This window comes from Eublepharis macularius, chromosome 9 (genome assembly GCF_028583425.1).
Source record: "Eublepharis macularius isolate TG4126 chromosome 9, MPM_Emac_v1.0, whole genome shotgun sequence".
In the NCBI taxonomy this organism is placed as follows: domain Eukaryota; kingdom Metazoa; phylum Chordata; class Lepidosauria; order Squamata; family Eublepharidae; genus Eublepharis; species Eublepharis macularius.
The window spans coordinates 74,012,937-74,031,652 of record NC_072798.1 but is presented as its reverse complement, the minus strand read 5'-3'; the positions used below and the strand labels follow the sequence as shown (position 1 = coordinate 74,031,652).

At 43.3% G+C, this 18,716-nt stretch overlaps 1 protein-coding gene across 2 annotated transcripts in view; it reads left to right on the top strand.

Annotated features, from left to right (window-relative positions):
• Window positions 1-13,900, top strand: part of IMMP2L (inner mitochondrial membrane peptidase subunit 2) — a 665,729-nt gene extending 651,829 nt beyond the window's left edge. For both annotated transcript variants that reach the window (XM_054989415.1, XM_054989414.1), the window contains exon 6: window positions 13,342-13,900. In XM_054989415.1, coding sequence (XP_054845390.1) covers window positions 13,342-13,461 — 120 coding nt within the window. In that variant the 3' untranslated portion in view covers window positions 13,462-13,900. The remainder of the gene's footprint in view (window positions 1-13,341) is intronic.
• The last annotated feature ends 4,816 nt before the right edge of the window (window positions 13,901-18,716 follow it).

Sequence of the window (18,716 nt, the reverse complement as noted above, 5' to 3'; positions counted from 1 at the left end):
TCCTGTCTCTCCATCCCCTCTTGGAAAAAATGGCGAGAAGCCCCGGAAGGAGCCAGCCAGAGCCTAAATCCACATTTCCCAAATTTACCTGGATTTATCCAGGAGTCTGGATCCAGGTTCCTGAGACAGAACCAAGATTCTCTTATTTGATTTGGGAAAGCCAGATTTGTCTGAATTGACAAAAATCCAGTTTGCTCCTGAATCCTGGTTCTGGATTGCACACCCCTACTAATGGGTATGTTGGTCCCTCTTGAAGAAACATTATTTTTTGCCTTGCTCTTGGTACATTCTCATTTTAGCAATGTTCAGCAAAGCAAATATGCTTACCATTAGTTAAACTACAGACTATTTTTAAAGAGAGCGATATAGGCAGATAATTCTGTATAAAACAGTTTTGCACTGACAACTGAGTATCATAATCCATTGTAATAGCCTTTCTAAAAGACAAGCAATCTAATTTGACCCAGCAGGTTTTCATCTACACTTTTTTGGGTTATTGCTGCAGTCAGAGCCTTAGCTCATTTTAGGATCATGCATTCAGTTGTCTTAAACTTTCCAGTATATTCTTACATCAGGCTGATTTTTTGTTGGGGTGGCTCTGTTTTTTATATTTCTCTGTACCCTATGTATGTAGGTAGTTTATATTTGGTGGAGTCTATGTGGTTTATGTGCTATTATTTTGCAAGGATAAACTTACTTTTTAAATTGTACATAATACATTTACAAATAGTTGATCAGACGTCTATATCACCCAGTAGAAAGTTCTCACTGACTTTGGACAGAGCATGCAGACCATTGAATTAACATAACACATTCAGACACCATGGTTTGTCAGATGAATAAGATGAAGTGACAAACTGTTGTGTGTACTCTTGAATACAAACCAGCATTAAATCTAGGGTTGTCAACATTGGGTTGGGAAAATTCCTGGAGATTTGAGAGTGGAGCCTGGAGAGGGCAGGGTTTCAGAAGGGGAGGGACCTCAGGGGGTATAATGCCATAGAATCCACCCTCCAAATAGCCATTTTCTCCATGAGATCTGTAATTCCATTGTAATTCCAGGAGATCTCCAAACTCTACCTGGAGGTTGGCAACCCTAATTAAATCGCAGTTTGGAATCTTAGTTTGTGGGCAAAAGAACAGGCTATAATTTCTCATTTTAGCCAGTTTGGATGACTTGCCAACTATAATTCATTGGGAATATGGAAGAATTCCATTTTCAGCTTGTGCATGAGGGTAACAACTGAGCTTCAGGACAGTGCTCATTCCTGTCATGACACACCATGATTATCTGTTACATCTGAATGCAGCTGCTGTCTTAAAAATGGATCATTTGGGATCATTTTAGGCACATAAATTAGTGAAAATTAAAGATGGGCACGGACCGATATACAAACCAAAGTTCATGACAAAGCGGGCCAGTTCGTGGTTCGCAAACCAGTGGTTTGTCAGAGCCCATTTCTGATGAACTGCCACAAACTTTAGGCCAGTTCGTTTGGTTCGTTTTTTGGTTCATCACTGCAGACAGCTTGGTGCCAATCAATCGCTTTCCTAGGCAACAGGGGATGGACTTCCTGCAGACCATCTGCTGACCCAGAAGTGGTCTTCTGCTGGCTCAGAAGTAACCTTCTGCTGACCCAAAAGTGACAGTTTGCTGACCTGGATGTGACGTTTTCACAAACCAAACAAACCGGTTTGTGAACCAGGGCAGGTTCGTGAAAGTTTGTGGTTCGTGAAATGCGACGAATCATGAATCGCATGGTTTGGTTTTTTCCGGTTCATGCCCATCTCTAGTGAAAATGTTTAGAGTTGCAGCGTTGATCAGCCTCAAATGTGAACATAGCTCTATGTGCAATTAATGGAAGGGATGATAATATTCCCACTTTCCACTATAGACTTCCCTTGTCTGTGTCACAGAAGCAGCATTTCAGGGACAATTTTGGGCTGAAGTTGGAGGGTGAGGGTGGGGAGGCTGACATAAATCCACTTTTACAGTAGAATCCAAACCACAGTATACATTAGGCAACCAAAATGATCTAGTATGCATTGTTAACAAACCAAATTATATTCAAGGAATTCAGCACCTGTTTAATCAAGCTAAAAATATTAAATTAGGTACAGACCACTTCAACTTCAGTGATTAGATTCTGAAGAAGAGAGACTGGATGCATGCTCATGATTCCTGGGAAATTAAATCATCATGAGAATTAGCTAATTTTATTCCTAGGGGGGTAGTTGATGTCCATTAGCATAGAATTTTAAGCTTTTCACTTTTGTAGACCTCCATAATAATGAAGAATGATAAAATAACTGAGAGTCTTTCAACACAAGACATCTTACATGGGGACAGTCAAGTGACTTTCTTTCTGTGTGATCTTATATTCAAGCGTACTCTGTCTCCCTAACAGTGCATGTGTATCCACAATGGGAGAACAAGTGTAAGATCTTTCACTTGAGTGTCCCTGTGTAAGATGTCTTGCATAGAGAGACTCTGAAGCTTTAATGTGTAGCGTTTTACCATGACTAAAAATAGTATTATGTAGATGTGAACTTATAATGAGACAAATGTCTTCAAGTATCCATGCAGTCCTTGGAAACTGCAGAGAGCCATCATGTTGGGGTTGATGCCCAGCTTGGACTTGCTGTGTGGTCGCCACCTGAGCTGAGGACAGCTTTCCCACCACTAGTGATTGCAAACCCCTTCTAGTGGCTGAAGAAAGAAATAGTATCTCCCTGGCCCGGCTTACCTGTAGGAGAGAAGGAGAAAGCAGCACCAGGCTTGGAGGAGAAGAGCTGGGCATGGCTGAGCTGGGGAAGAAACTTGAAGTAGTTGCAGTTGAAACCCAGCCTCCCCTGGCCACACCTACAGTGACTCATCCACTAGCACCTACCTGATAACCACACCAGTTCAGCTTGCTGTACAGCCTGTCCTGCAGCGTGGAGACAAGCCAACAGGGAAAGTAAGGGAATAACCCCTAGGGATGGACTCAGGAGGGAGGTGGGAACCCAGCCAGGGTGGGCTGGGGAAGCTGGGGCAGGTCTAGAAAGAGACTTCTGCCCCATACCAGTCAGCAACATCTCCTCAGGGGTGGTTGTTGCAGTGACTGACAGGCGGCCAGCCAGCCAAAGACAGCTCTCCTTGCCTTCCTGACAGGAGGGCCGGAATTGTTAGATAGGGAAAAGGAGGAGAGACCAGAGGCCTACAAGAGGCTGTAGGAGTGGACCAGGGAGGAAGCTAGATGTGGCTTTGCAGTCACCCATTCTGAGGCCTGTGGGGGGAGCCTCCCCAGGATGCCTCCAGGGCAGCCAATGAGCGTTGGGTGATGTTAGAGAGAGGATCATCAGGAACTTCCATCTAAAATCATGTAATACTCAGCTTTACAGCATGACCTCTTAATCAAGATGCAAAATGGCCCTCAAAGATGCTCTGGCCAATTAATATCCATAATAAATGCCCAGACAATATCCATATCAGGTACATACATTCAAACCTTTTAAAACCGGATTTCTCATATTCTGACTGAAATGATAAGAAGCTTTTGGCAGTTAGGCCTAAATCATGAATATGTGGGAAACATATTTTAAAAATAATTTTATCGTAACTGTGTTCTGAACACTAACACTTTCTTTTTAGTTGAACAATTTCATGTAGCAATGGGTGTCTCCATTTCTGTATGCACTAGAAATAATTGGGATTGAGAGTTCTGTTGCTGAATGTTCTCCAACTGTTTGCCAATGTAATCTGGGCCTGAAGTTGAAATTGTTGTAGATTTGGCCACTACTCTGAACCTCTTGACCAAAACTTCATCATTAGGGATGTGCGTTTCGGCATTCAGAATGCCGAAAGAATGCCGAAACAAAAGTGTTTTGGCTTCTTTTGGGGAATGCCGAAACGTTTCGGGGAATGCCGAAACGTTTCGGGTAGCCGAAAGAAAAAAGCCGAAACGTTTCGGGATTCTTTCGGTTTTCTTTCGGCTTTTCAATGGGAAAATGCCTCCGTCTTCCCGGACGTCTGGGCGAGGCATTTTCCCACCGAATAAGCCCAAAATTGGTGGGGACCTTCCTCTAACCCTTCTCTAACAACCACCCAAGTTTCAGACAGATTGGACTTTGGGGGGCCATGTTATGGCCCCCCAAAGCAGGTCCCCCATCCTCCCATAAGAAAGCGAAGGAGCAGCATATTGTTAGCATGCTGCTACTCATCTTCTTCATTATTTCCTATGGGGGAAAAATGAAGAAGCAGGCTTCCTTTGCCAGGGGTGGCATTTTGCATGCAAAATGCCCCCTCACCCTCAGGGGCCCTTCTCCCACCCCTCCTCCCACCCCCCACCAAGGCTCAGCCTGCTCCCACTTGGGGGGGCCATTTCATGGCCTCCCCAAGTAGGTGCTCTTTTCTCTACCACTGACAGCTGGGGAAGGCTTGTCTTGCCAGGGGTGGCATTTTGCATGCAAAATGCCCCCCAGCCCTCTGGGGCCCTTCTCCCACCCTTCCTCCCACCCCCCACCAAGGCTCAGACTGCTCCCACTTGGGGGGGGCATTTCATGGCGTCCCCAAGTAGGTCCTCTCAGCCCCTAAAGTCCACCCCTTACAGCCCCACACAAACCCAATTCCCCCCCAGCTGCCACACACAGACCCAAATCCCCACATTAGCCCCTCACAGACCCAAATCCACCCCCACCTGCCCCACACCCATAACCCCAGGAACAGGCTGGCAAAGGCCAGCCCTCTCCCTTTGTTCCCTGTGCTGGGAACTTCTAAACTCTCTTTCCCTGGGCAATTCTGCACAGCCCAGGGGTGCCACAATGGTGGGCACACTTCTGAGTGCCAGCTGGTCCCTGTGAAAGAGCACCTGAACCACAGACACCCTCCCTCAAATTCCCCCACCACCTACAGAGATGGCTGGCCGGCCAGCCCCATTGTTCCCTATGATGGGAACCAACTGCACAACAAAGAATAAAACAAGAACAACACAAAATAAAGTTTTAAATTTTTTTTCTCCCTTCCAAAGTACAAGTAGGCAAAGCATTATGACACATTACACCAGCAGTCCCCCACACAGAAAAATAACACAACTCACTTAACATCAGAGAATCACAAAGCATGATTCCTGTCAAAAAGACTTTATTTCTTGAACAGCTTTAGGTTACACAGCAGGGGGGAACACCAAAGGGCATGGCAGCACTATCTTACACAAAAATAACACAACTCACTTAACATCAGAGAATCACAAAGCACAATTCCTGTCAAAAACACTTTATTTCTTGAACAGCTTTAGGTTACACAGCAGGGGGGAACACCAAAGGGCATGGCAGCACTATCTTACACAAAAATAACACAACTCACTTAACATCAGAGAATCACAAAAACACAATTCCTGGCAAAAACACTTTATTTCTTGAACAGCTTTAGGTTACACAGTAGGAGGGCACAACAGGGCATGATAGCAATGTACTACAAAAAATAATACAACCCACTTCACCGTTTTTGACAGCAATTGTGTTTGTGTGATTCTCTGATGTGAAGTGAGTTGTGTTATTTTTGTGTAGTACACTGCTTTCCTGCTCTGTGGTGCCTTCCTACTGTGTAACCTAAAGCAGTTACAGAAATAAAGTGCTTTTGACAGCAATTTTTTGGGGTGATTCTTTAATGTGAAGTGAGTTGTGTTATTTTTGTTTAAGATAGTGCTTCCATGCCCTTTGGTGTTCCCCCCCTGCTGTGTAGCCTAAAGCTGTTCAAGAAATAAAGTGTTTTTGACAGGAATCGTGCTTTGTGATTCTCTGATGTTAAGTGAGTTGTGTTATTTTTCTGTGTGGGGGACTGCTGGTGTAATGTGTCATAATGCTTTGCCTACTTGTACTTTGGAAGGGAGAAAAAAAAATTTAAAACTTTATTTTGTGTTGTTCTTGTTTTATTCTTTGTTGTGCAGTTGGTTCCCATCATAGGGAACAATGGGGCTGGCTGGCCAGCCATCTCTGTAGGTGGTGGGGGAATTTGAGGGAGGGTGTCTGTGGTTCAGGTGCTCTTTCACAGGGACCAGCTGGCACTCAGAAGTGTGCCCACCATTGTGGCACCCCTGGGCTGTGCAGAATTGCCCTGGGAAAGAGAGTTTAGAAGTTCCCAGCATAGGGAACAAAGGGAGAGGGCTGGCCTTTGCCAGCCTGTTCCTGGGGTTTTGGGTGTGGGGCAGGTGGGGGTGGATTTGGGTCTGTGAGGGGCTAATGTGGGGATTTGGGTCTGTGTGTGGCAGCTGGGGGGAATTGGGTTTGTGTGGGGCTGTAAGGGGTGGACTTTAGGGGCTGAGAGGACCTACTTGGGGAGGCCATGAAATGGCCCCCCCAAGTGGGAGCAGTCTGAGCCTTGGTGGGGGGGTGGGAGGAAGGGTGGGAGAAGGGCCCCAGAGGGCTGGGGGGCATTTTGCATGCAAAATACCACCCCTGGCAAGACAAGCCTCCCCCAGCTGTCAGTGGTAGAGATGAGAGCAGAGCACCTACTTGGGGAGGCCATGAAATGGCCCCCCCAAGTGGGAGCAGGCTGAGCCTTGGTGGGGGGTGGGAGGAGGGGTGGGAGAAGGGCCCCAGAGGGTTGGGGGGCATTTTGCATGCAAAATGCCACCCCTGGCAACACAAGCCTCCCCCAGCTGTCAGTGGTAGAGATTAGAGCACCTACTTGGGGAGGCCATGAAATGCCCCCCCCAAGTGGGAGCAGGCTGAGCCTTGGTGGGGGGTGGGAGGAGGGGTGGGAGAAGGGCCCCTGAGGGTAAGGGGGCATTTTGCATGCAAAATACCACCCCTGGCAAAGGAAGCCTGCCTCTTCATTTTTCCCCCATAGGAAATAATGAAGAAAGATGAGCAGCAGCATGCTAACAATATGCTGCTCCTTCGCTTTCTTATGGGAGGATGGGGGGACCTGCTTTGGGGGGGCCATAACATGGCCCCCCAAAGTTCAATCTGTCTGAAACTTGGGTGGTTGTTAGAGAAGGGTTAGAGGAAGGTCCCCACCAATTTTGGGCTTATTTGGAGGGAAAATGCCTCCTCCAGGCGTCCTGGAAGACAGAGGCATTTTCCCATAGAAAAAAGCCGAAATAATGCCGAAATAATGCCGAAAGAATCCCGAAAGCCGAAAGCCGAAAGAGATTCTTGTTTCGGCTTTCGGCTTTAACGATAGAGAATCTTCTTTCGGCTTTCTACTTTCGGCTATAGCCGAAAATTTTTGGCTTGCACACCCCTATTCATCATTCACTTTACCTAAACTTACTTGGCTGTGGCAATGGGGGAGTATAATCTTGACTGTTGTATAGGGGTGTGCAAGCCAAAAATTTTCGGCTATAGCCGAAAGTAGAAAGCCGAAAGAAGATTCTCTATCGTTAAAGCCGAAAGCCGAAACAAGAATCTCTTTCGGCTTTCGACTTTCGGGATTCTTTCGGCATTATTTCGGCATTCTTTCGGCTTTTCTATGGGAAAATGCCTCCGTCTTCCAGGACGCCTGGAGGAGGCATTTTCCCACCGAATAAGCCCAAAATTGGTGGGGACCTTCCTCTAACCCTTCTCTAACAACCACCCAAGTTTCAGACAGATTGGACTTTGGGGGGCCATGTTATGGCCCCCCAAAGCAGGTCCCCCCATCCTCCCATAAGAAAGCGAAGGAGCAGCATATTGTTAGCATGCTGCTGCTCATCTTTCTTCATTATTTCCTATGGGGAAAAAATGAAGAGGCAGGCTTCCTTTGCCAGGGGTGGCATTTTGCATGCAAAATGCCCCCCAGCCCTCAGGGGCCCTTCTCCCACCCCTCCTCCCACCCCCCACCAAGGCTCAGCCTGCTCCCACTTGGAGGGGCCATTTCATGGCCTCCCCAAGTAGGTGCTCTAATCTCTACCACTGACAGCTGGGGGAGGCTTGTGTTGCCAGGGGTGGCATTTTGCATGCAAAATGCCCCCCAACCCTCTGGGGCCCTTCTCCCACCCCTCCTCCCACCCCCCACCAAGGCTCAGCCTGCTCCCACTTGGGGGGGGCCATTTCATGGCCTCCCCAAGTAGGTGCTCTGCTCTCATCTCTACCACTGACAGCTGGGGGAGGCTTGTGTTGCCAGGGGTGGCATTTTGCATGCAAAATGCCCCCCAGCCCTCTGGGGCCCTTCTCCCACCCTTCCTCCCACCCCCCACCAAGGCTCAGACTGCTCCCACTTGGGGGGGCATTTCATGGCCTCCCCAAGTAGGTCCTCTCAGCCCCTAAAGTCCACCCCTTACAGCCCCACACAAACCCAATTCCCCCCCAGCTGCCACACACAGACCCAAATCCCCACATTAGCCCCTCACAGACCCAAATCCACCCCCACCTGCCCCACACCCATAACCCCAGGAACAGGCTGGCAAAGGCCAGCCCTCTCCCTTTGTTCCCTATGCTGGGAACTTCTAAACTCTCTTTCCCTGGGCAATTCTGCACAGCCCAGGGGTGCCATAATGGTGGGCACACTTCTGAGTGCCAGCTGGTCCCTGTGAAAGAGCACCTGAACCACAGACACCCTCCCTCAAATTCCCCCACCACCTACAGAGATGGCTGGCCAGCCAGCCCCATTGTTCCCTATGATGGGAACCAACTGCACAACAAAGAATAAAACAAGAACAACACAAAATAAAGTTGTAAAAAAATTATTTTCTCCCTTCCAAAGTACAAGTAGGCAAAGCATTATGACACATTACACCAGCAGTCCCCCACACAGAAAAATTAAAACAAAACTCACTTAACATCAGAGAATCACAAAACACGATTCCTGTCAAAAACACTTTATTTCTTGAACAGCTTTAGGTTACACAGCAGGGGAGAACACCAAAGGGCATGGCAGCACTATCTTACACAAAAATAACACAACTCACTTAACATCAGAGAATCACAAAAGCACAATTCCTGTCAAAAACACTTTATTTCTTGAACAGCTTTAGGCTACACAGCAGGGGGGGAACACCAAAGGGCATGGAAGCAGTATCTTACACAAAAATAACACAACTCACTTCACATTAAAGAATCACCCCAAATAATTGCTGTCAAAAGCACTTTATTTCTGTAACTGCTTTAGGTTACACAGTAGGAAGGCACCACAGAAAAGGAAAGCAGTGTACTACACAAAAATAACACAACTCACTTCACATCAGAGAATCACACAAACACAATTGCTGTCAAAAACGGTGAAGTGGGTTGTATTATTTTTTGTAGTACATTGCTATCATGTCCTGTTGTGCCCTCCTACTGTGTAACCTAAAGCTGTTCAAGAAATAAAGTGTTTTTGACAGGAATTGTGTTTTTGTGATTCTCTGATGTTAAGTGAGTTGTGTTATTTTTTTGTAAGATAGTGCTGCCATGCCCTTTGGTGTTCCCCCCTGCTGTGTAACCTAAAGCTGTTCAAGAAATAAAGTGTTTTTGACAGGAATCGTGCTTTGTGATTCTCTGATGTTAAGTGAGTTTTGTTTTAATTTTTCTGTGTGGGGGACTGCTGGTGTAATGTGTCATAATGCTTTGCCTACTTGTACTTTGGAAGGGAGAAAAAAAAATTTAAAACTTTATTTTGTGTTGTTCTTGTTTTATTCTTTGTTGTGCAGTTGGTTCCCATCATAGGGAACAATGGGGCTGGCCGGCCAGCCATCTCTGTAGGTGGTGGGGGAATTTGAGGGAGGGTGTCTGTGGTTCAGGTGCTCTTTCACAGGGACCAGCTGGCACTCAGAAGTGTGCCCACCATTGTGGCACCCCTGGGCTGTGCAGAATTGCCCAGGGAAAGAGAGTTTAGAAGTTCCCAGCATAGGGAACAAAGGGAGAGGGCTGGCCTTTGCCAGCCTGTTCCTGGGGTTATGGGTGTGGGGCAGGTGGGGGTGGATTTGGGTCTGTGAGGGGCTAATGTGGGGATTTGGGTCTGTGTGTGGCAGCTGGGGGGGAATTGGGTTTGTGTGGGGCTGTAAGGGATGGACTTTAGGGGCTGAGAGGACCTACTTGGGGAGGCCATGAAATGCCTCCCCTAAGTGGGAGCAGTCTGAGCCTTGGTGGGGGGTGGGAGGAAGGGTGGGAGAAGGGCCCCAGAGGGCTGGGGGGCATTTTGCATGCAAAATGCCACCCCTGGCAAGACAAGCCTTCCCCAGCTGTCAGTGGTAGAGAAAAGAGCACCTACTTGGGGAGGCCATGAAATGGCCCCCCCCAAGTGGGAGCAGTCTGAGCCTGGGTGGGGGGTGGGGGGAAGGGTGGGAGAAGGGCCCCTGAGGGCTTGGGGGCATTTTGCATGCAAAATGCCACCCCTGGCAACACAAGCCTCCCCCAGCTGTCAGTGGTAGAGATTAGAGCACCTACTTGGGGAGGCCATGAAATGGCCCCCCCAAGTGGGAGCAGGCTGAGCCTTGGTGGGGGGTGGGAGGAGGGGTGGGAGAAGGGCCCCTGAGGGTGAGGGGGCATTTTGCATGCAAAATGCCACCCCTGGCAAAGGAAGCCTGCCTCTTCATTTTTTCCCCATAGGAAATAATGAAGAAAGATGAGCAGCAGCATGCTAACAATATGCTGCTCCTTCGCTTTCTTATGGGAGGATGGGGGGACCTGCTTTGGGGGGCCATAACATGGCCCCCCAAAGTCCAATCTGTCTGAAACTTGGGTGGTTGTTAGAGAAGGGTTAGAGGAAGGTCCCCACCAATTTTGGGCTTATTCGGTGGGAAAATGCCTCCCCCAGACGTCCGGGAAGACGGAGGCATTTTCCCATAGAAAAGCCGAAAGAAAGCCGAAAGAATCCCGAAACGTTTCGGCTTTTTTCTTTCGGCTACCCGAAACGTTTCGGCATTCCCCGAAACGTTTCGGCATTCCCCGAAAGAAGCCGAAACACTTTTGTTTCGGCATTCTTTCGGCATTCTGAATGCCGAAACGCACATCCCTACTGTTGTATATAACTGTCAATAGATGATGCTTGCCTTAGTGCAGGCATCTCCAACAGGTACTTTGTGAGCAACCAGTAGCTTCCCGGCTGCTATAGAGGAGCTGTGTACCCCCAGAAGACCCAGGGAATGATTGAAAAAAGACCTGTTTGAGGGTGCTTTTAAAAAACAAACAATTTCCGCCCCTCCCCCCTCCCACCCGTGCTAATAGCTTGATTTTTTTAGTCTGTATTCTAAGACAGAACAAAACATGTGGGGTAATGTGTGGGGAGGAAGACACACAGGTTAATTTTTATTACTCAGAAATAGCTCTCAGTAAATAAAAGGTCGATGACCCCTGTCTCAATATTTCAAAACAACAGATATTCATTGCATACCTTCAGTAGGGTTGCCTTGTGGTTTTTTTTCACTAAGAGTGAAATTTATCTCAACTTCTCCTTAAGGAAATAGGACTTTTCTGCCATGTTGACATATGTGCAAAAGTTCTACTAATTTAAGCTCGCATCAGATATCTTACAGCAGTATTCTGGCTATGATTATAAAGGAAACAGAAGAAAAAGTGACTACTAACTTAATTCCATGAAATTCACCTTAGTTTATGCACGCCTTAAATAAACTTTATAAGACAGCGTACCTACAAAAGGAGGGAATGGGCTGTAGGGTTCTTGTATTCTGCATTTGGAAGCGGTACTTGATCTATTGAAATCTTTGAATATATACAAATGAAACAGTTTTGTAATGTTATACTTTCAACAGTTAGATAAGTATTACTAAAATAAATATTTATGCTGTCATTTAGCAGTTCAATATAGGATCAGTAAGAATTGAAAGTTTCTTAGCCTATATATATACATGTGGTGCCATCTATATTATCTGCAGGCAAATCTGCCCAGAGAGTATGTGTAATCTAACTGGCACATGCAAAACCGGGATGGAGCCAGGAGATAAAATACTTTCATCTGTAACATAATTTGACTGGAATGAATTCTGACTGTGGTTTTATAGGCAATGTAACAGATGCATCCCCTGTGGAAAATGAAGTGAAAATTTGCTGATAATAGTTGTTTCACAAGAAAATGTTATAGTATTAGCTTTTAATTTTGTATGTTGGAAAAGTAAGAGTGATGGGAATTTGATGAAAACAAGTCTAACATTTCTCATATTTTGTTTTGTTTTATATGGAGAGACCAATTTTAGATTTGTTGCAGGATTTGTTGCAGTTGTCCCAACTGAAGGAGGACAGGTCTATCAGTGGCTACTCCATGGGGACTAAGAACCTCCACATTCAGAGGCAATAAACCTCTTCATGCCAATGCCAGGAGACAACATCAGAGAAGGACATTGACCTCAATGCCATGTTGTCGTTCCTCCGTAGTAACTGGTTGGCCACTGTGTAACACAGGATGCCAGACTAGATGGACAACTGGTCTGAGCCAGCAGGGCTCTTCTTAAGTTATGTTCAGTTATTTGGATCCTACTCATCTGAGGATAGCTTCACATAAACTGGCTTCTCCCGTATAAATTTTTCAGAAGTGCATGGGAAGGCTAATGTGCCTCCATATCAGAATTGTCTACATTGCCCATGTGCTTGATAGCAGCAACTCAAAAAACAATTCTCTCAAATTATGGCACAAAGTATGCCTCCACATGTTCCATGGCTATACTCCTTTGTACTCCCACAGCATCCTTGGGGGCTACCAACTCTTGTGAGCCAGCAATGAATCTCCTAAATATCTGAATTAAGAGTTTTAGTTTTCCTTGTTGAATTTTGTTTTTCTTGAAAAAAGACCTTGAAAAATGATCACTGAATCTAGTTAGCTTTGTTTCCCAATAAATTGACTCACAAATTTCAATGCATAAATCAATGTGACTTAGAATCTTTCAGAGATTTCAATATAGTCATGAAAATATGGCAGTTCTAATAAACAGTCTTGCATCTGGTAAACTCCAGGTTCCTGCTCCATGTTGGAATGAATTAAGGCTGCTTGATGGCTCTTCTCAAGCCTGCTCTGCTAGTACCAGTTGGCCAACAATTGGCAATATTTTGGGACAGCTGCATGCTGAGCAAATGGTAATCCTTGGCCAAATAATGTGGGTTTTAGGAGGATGCTAAAGTGAATTGTTAACATTTTAGATTTGTCATGCATTCAAGATTTGACACGAGTCTTTGAAACAGTATGAAGTTAGTTTTCTTCAACACTGTCACTTTCCACCAAGTTATTTCTCTCAAGTTATTTTAGATGCCTCTTTTTATTTTAGATAAGAAAGTAAGAGACTGTCTGGAATAAAATCACCCCTTGAGAAAAGGTTAATCCCAATTGCCAATACAATGCTATCTGTCAGTGGGAATTAGCTCACATTTTTTAATAAAATGCCATATGATATCATGTCTCTGAGCGATTTCTTCTTACATCACATTATATCTGTGTTTTGATTGCTGTTTCAGGTCTCCCTTGGACTCTTGCATGCTCGTGCTACCCATATCCTCTGGCCTCCAGAACGCTGGCAGAAATTGCCTCCTAAGCTCCCTCCGGAAAGACAGCCTCTTCAGAAGGAGCAAGTATGACCTCTATGTATATGGTGGGGAATGAATGACCAGTGACTGGAAAAGGAATTGATGGCACACCTCCACTAATCAAAGATCTGTTCAAATGCAACCACAAATAGAGATTTCACTTAATCACATTAAAGGGAATGTAAGTTATTCTGAAGCAATTGTGTCTTGATTTGAAATATCATCTATATCATCTTTCCAAGCAGTCTAAAGTGCTTGAAGTCCTGTATACCTCTGTAGATATGAAATGAGGTCTAGTTTACTTCAGCAATGTGGCAGATCTTAAAATTAATATTGAGTTGTGAAAATTGGAATTCAGCCATATAAGTTCATCATTATTGCTGAAATGGAATATGTGCTATAATGTTTTGAACTGCAGAATAATTGTTTGTATTGAATGGATAGCATTTCTGAAAGAGGAAGTCTTTCTGTAAAATCAGTCGTAAATGAAATAAAAATGCATCTTTTATTAAATGCTTTTCCTTGCTTGTATATTAGTGGTTTGATAATTAAATTGAACATACATTTGTGTTTCATTAATGTTTTTATAAATACTTCTGGTATACCATTACTAATGGAATAGATTTCCAACTGAAACATAAGATCCACTACAGTATTCCTGTAACTGCACTTTAATCAGAGTTAAGTATAATCATAGTTGATAATAATTGCCCCATTTCTTTGAGGGCTCTTCTAATTCTATAAATACTTCGCTCTGGTATACAAAATGACGTTTCTTACTAGTGGAGGAGAGTTGACAAATTTTCATTTGCAGCAGATATATTTTCTTTTCAATCACACATTCCTTTGTGCTAAGGAGGCACGTTCTGTGGACATTTCTGCTGAAAAGTGACATTGAGCACTTCGATTCACAAGTGAGAAATATGTTGCTTATGTACCAACGGATTAACCAAACCAGAAACACCTGAGGGTGATTTTGATGAAGAGTGGGGATTATACATATTTTAAATAAACAAATATCCACACGCTTGCATAAGTGCTCATTGTTTGCTTTCTAAAATGATAACCGACTTGGTATTTTTTATTGCTGTTGTTCGCTGAAGTTCTAATCACTTGAAGGGTCAATGTTCCTGGCTCTTGTTCAAAGACAGCAGTCTTGCGCTCTTTTTCTTATTAAAGTGATGACCTCTAGTTCCGATGGCTGTAAAATAGGATTAGAAACATTCATAGAGCATAGATAGATCATCAATAACCATTAGCCCTCCGTGGTCAGAGGTAGTATACTTCTGAATGCAAGAACGGGGATAGAGCCTGCCCCCCTCCCCCCCCCCCCCGCCTTGCATGAAGGCTCTCCAGGATTTCTGATTGCTACTGTGAGAAATAGATCATGGACTATGTGAACTGTTGGTCTGATCCAGCATGGATCTTATGTAGTTCTTATTCTGTGTGGTTTTGTTATGTAACATTTTACACAGCAAGTTCCCCCTTTTTATTGTTTCATGAATTTATAGTAACTTTTCAAAATCTTGGTGTTTTATTCAGGACATTTATTTGTAACAACATATATGCAATTTTATCCTCAGGCACTGAAAATCTTGGACATTGATTCGCATGTGCACACATTGTATTGGACTAGTGGTATTTCCATCACAGGTATTTCCATCACAAGGTGGAGTTTTGTCTCCACATTCCTGCTCCAGCCCTCTGAGCTCCCTGAAATGTTGCTCCCAAAGGACCAGGGACCCTCAAAAACAGCGTTCAGAGTGAATTGGGGGATCTGTAGTAGTATTGAGGAATCAGCGAAAAATACTGCTGGATCCAACCCCTTGCATTTTATTTCTATAGTTCCCAAGAACCCTAGCTTTACCTTTAATTTCTTTGGTAGCTGTTATTAGCCTGTGTGAGAAAAAAGTTGCACAGCCATATTGGTCCACACAAAATCCAAGGATTTCTCTAGTGAGAGCCACTCGCTATCCAAATGATAAAAAGGGAAAATGTTTTTATATAGTTATTTATATAACAGGAATTTTGTGTGGCTTTGTGTTGTTTTTTCAGTTATTAAAATTCCCATGTCATATCATACAAAGTATATTTATAGCAGGTATAAGTTTGCTTTACTGAAGTTCAGCTATTTGTAGGGACACTCAAGCACCCTCCAGTTTGTCTCATGTCCTGTTTGCAGGTCATGAACAAGGAGCTGATTTTTCAATGATCAGTTCAACTGTCTGTCAGCCCATTCATGGAGGCTTGGCTGGTTGCTTTATTATGTTCCTTCCTAACCATTCAGTACAGCACAATTGGCTTTTTGCACATTTACATTCTCACACAGCCCAATTAAGTTCTACTACCAATCTGTCCTTATTGTGTTACTGCTCCATTCAGCATGCAATTGTTTAAATAGACAAACCAGTCACAAATCATATAAATCGGTCATTAATAAGGGCTGTGTTTTAATAAAATGCTACCCTTTGGTGATCGCCTAAGTAGTCACTATGGAGCCTACTGGCTGCTGATCAGTTTGAATTGGCAGCATCTTTGCACATGCAGTTTTGCAAAAACCAGCTGCAACCTGTCCGGCAGGCATCTGTGGCTGTTCAACATGAACTGAACAGACTAGGGGATCAGATCATGTCTGCCCAATGCCTTTGAGCATGGAAATTGGACTGTTGAACATGTTTGTGGCAAACTTTGTAGCATCCCTAAAATTTTGCATTTTTTAACCTAAGAGCAGGATTGCTATTAATTCCTTGTGGAATCTTTGTACTATAGAGGTCTTCTACATTCTCTAAGATAATTGCAAATAGGGAATTGGTCATTATGTAAATTGTTGTTTTGCAGTGTAACTAACAGTGCAATCCTATGCAGAGGTAATTCAATCTAAGCCCATTGAAATTACTGTAATTAACCTGCCCCAGAACCTTAGTGCCTTTAGACAAAGCCCATTTCTCCTATATTCTCTGTAACATATTTCGGGATACTGTGGATGCATATGATAAGTACCATGAAGTGCTATATAATATATAATTTTTAATAGTATACTTCTCATGTTTATGGAGCCAGCTTTTATGTAATTGAATTCTTTTTCCAGTCCTTCCCCACAATTTCCATAATTGTCAAAATATGGATTTTTGGTTCAGTATTTTTTATCCAGCATTTGATAGCCCTGAGATTATTCGTTTGTTTGTATATGCATTTGAGTTACTGAATAGTTCAAAGATGGTAAGATTTCAGTCAAAATAATTTTTCATTTGAAGGTTACCAATTCAACTTTGATTTATAGATGTGATGAAAATGTTGTTTGATCTGTCCCAGATTTCTTGCTTGATTAGGAAGGATCATTTCCCATTATGTCTCACATTCTAGTCAATGTGCAAGACAAAACCTTTTCAGCAGTCCCAGGGAAGCAACTACGTTCTGATTCTAAGGTTACTAGGTACACAATGGATAAGTGCTTTTAAATTTACACAGTGTAACATTGTTCACCCTTGAATATTTGACCCAGCACTGACCTCACAGCAGCGTTATTAGCGAAACATTCATAGGATTATCTGAAGAAGAATTTACAGTAATACATCTGTGCACAATTACATCATAAAGAAGAGTTTGGAAGAGCATAAAAAGGAGTGATGATGAGTCAGGGACACCAGAATTAACCAGCATTTCAAGAGCCTCTTCAAAGTATCTTGTTTTCCAGGTATTCAGTCAAAAGTTTCTCTGTTACATTTTCCATTTCTGTATGATGGAGGATCATTCTGTATATGAAAATGAGCATCTTGGTTGTGCATTTCAAGATTCCATAACCCAGAGGTACAGAAGAGTACCACAGAAAGCAGTATCACATTAACAAACCCAACCTAGAAATACCAGGTCTTTTTCAGTCCAAGTTACCAGTATTTGACACTTGAAAAAATCATCATCATCCACAATGCTATTACTGCTTCCCAAAGTCAGTAGCATGCTATAATTGGTCAATTAAAACATATTTATTACAAGCTGTTGAGTAAAATTTATAATGGATTAACCAATATGTTTATGATGTTGAGTTTGCTAGTCACAGTTTCCTTTTAAGATTGGTTTTCTTTCTTTCTTTCTTTCTTTCTTTCTTTCTTTCTTTCTTTCTTTCTTTCTTTCTTTCTTTCTTTCTTTCTTTCTTTCTTTCTTTCTTTCTTTCTTTCTTTCTTTCTTTCTTTCTTTCTTTCTTTCTTTCTTTCTTTCTTTCTTTCTTTGCAGTAACTCAAATTGAACACAAGTTTCTTGCAAGCATTCCTCATTTGGTCTTGGAATAAACTGTGAAAGGAATGACTCACATAGGTTATATAATTTATATACAGTATACTTGAAGAGCTGCACTCTAGGAATTCACCTACTAGTATTTCCCAAAGACAGGTTCTCTTTTAGTAGTATATTAGACACATTTATTCTTTCCCTGCTACACACTGTGATGCTTATTGCTTAAGTTTTTGCAATGTTTTGGTAAAACTGTTTACTATGAACATGCACACTCTAGACACACATCACCTCTGTGGATTACCACCTAATTCGCTAGTATGTGTAAGTGCTATACAAATCTTGAGACATGGTATGTCTTCCCAAGAGGGAGAAGAAGCTAACCCTTGGTTGGTTTTGCTATTTGAAGCTAGCTCCCCTTCACTGTCATTCATTGTTTGAAGCAAGAATATACATTTTTTAAAAAGTATGTCTTTTTTTTGCTTTTAAAATGTTAACAACAGCATATATAAAGGAGAAGAGCTTTGGATTGCCATAACTACATGAGGGTTAAAGGGCTAACCCCTTGCTTTTCCTCCATGTGTTCCAATCCAAACTGGGAATGCACTTTCTTCAATTTGCCTGCCTTTCACAGATAAATGGAGATCCATTATCTTTGTCAGGTCTTGGCTATACATTGGAGGATAGTTAAAAAACAAAAAAAAATGGATCTGAAAGAATCAGACACTATCTGTCAGGATATTTCAATATTTTAATGCCAAATATGCTGTTTTTTTAACATAACCACCACTGGAAAATGAAAGCATTACCTTGCATAATTTAATCCAATGCTTCTTGATAGCCGTTGTGTGTATAACCTAAAGCAGTTAGTAGAGTTCACAGCATCAAGTAAGAGAAAGTACAAGGGTTTTTTTCTCTTTTCTCAGTGATTTAAAGTGTGATCCTATAGAGAATTGCTCCGGTCTACGCATGATGCTTTCAACAGGCTTGGACCAGAGTGTCTCTGCACAGGATTGCACTGTTAGCAGCACAGCTAGTGGTAAAAAAATGTTTTTCGAAAGGAAATTTGATAATAAGTT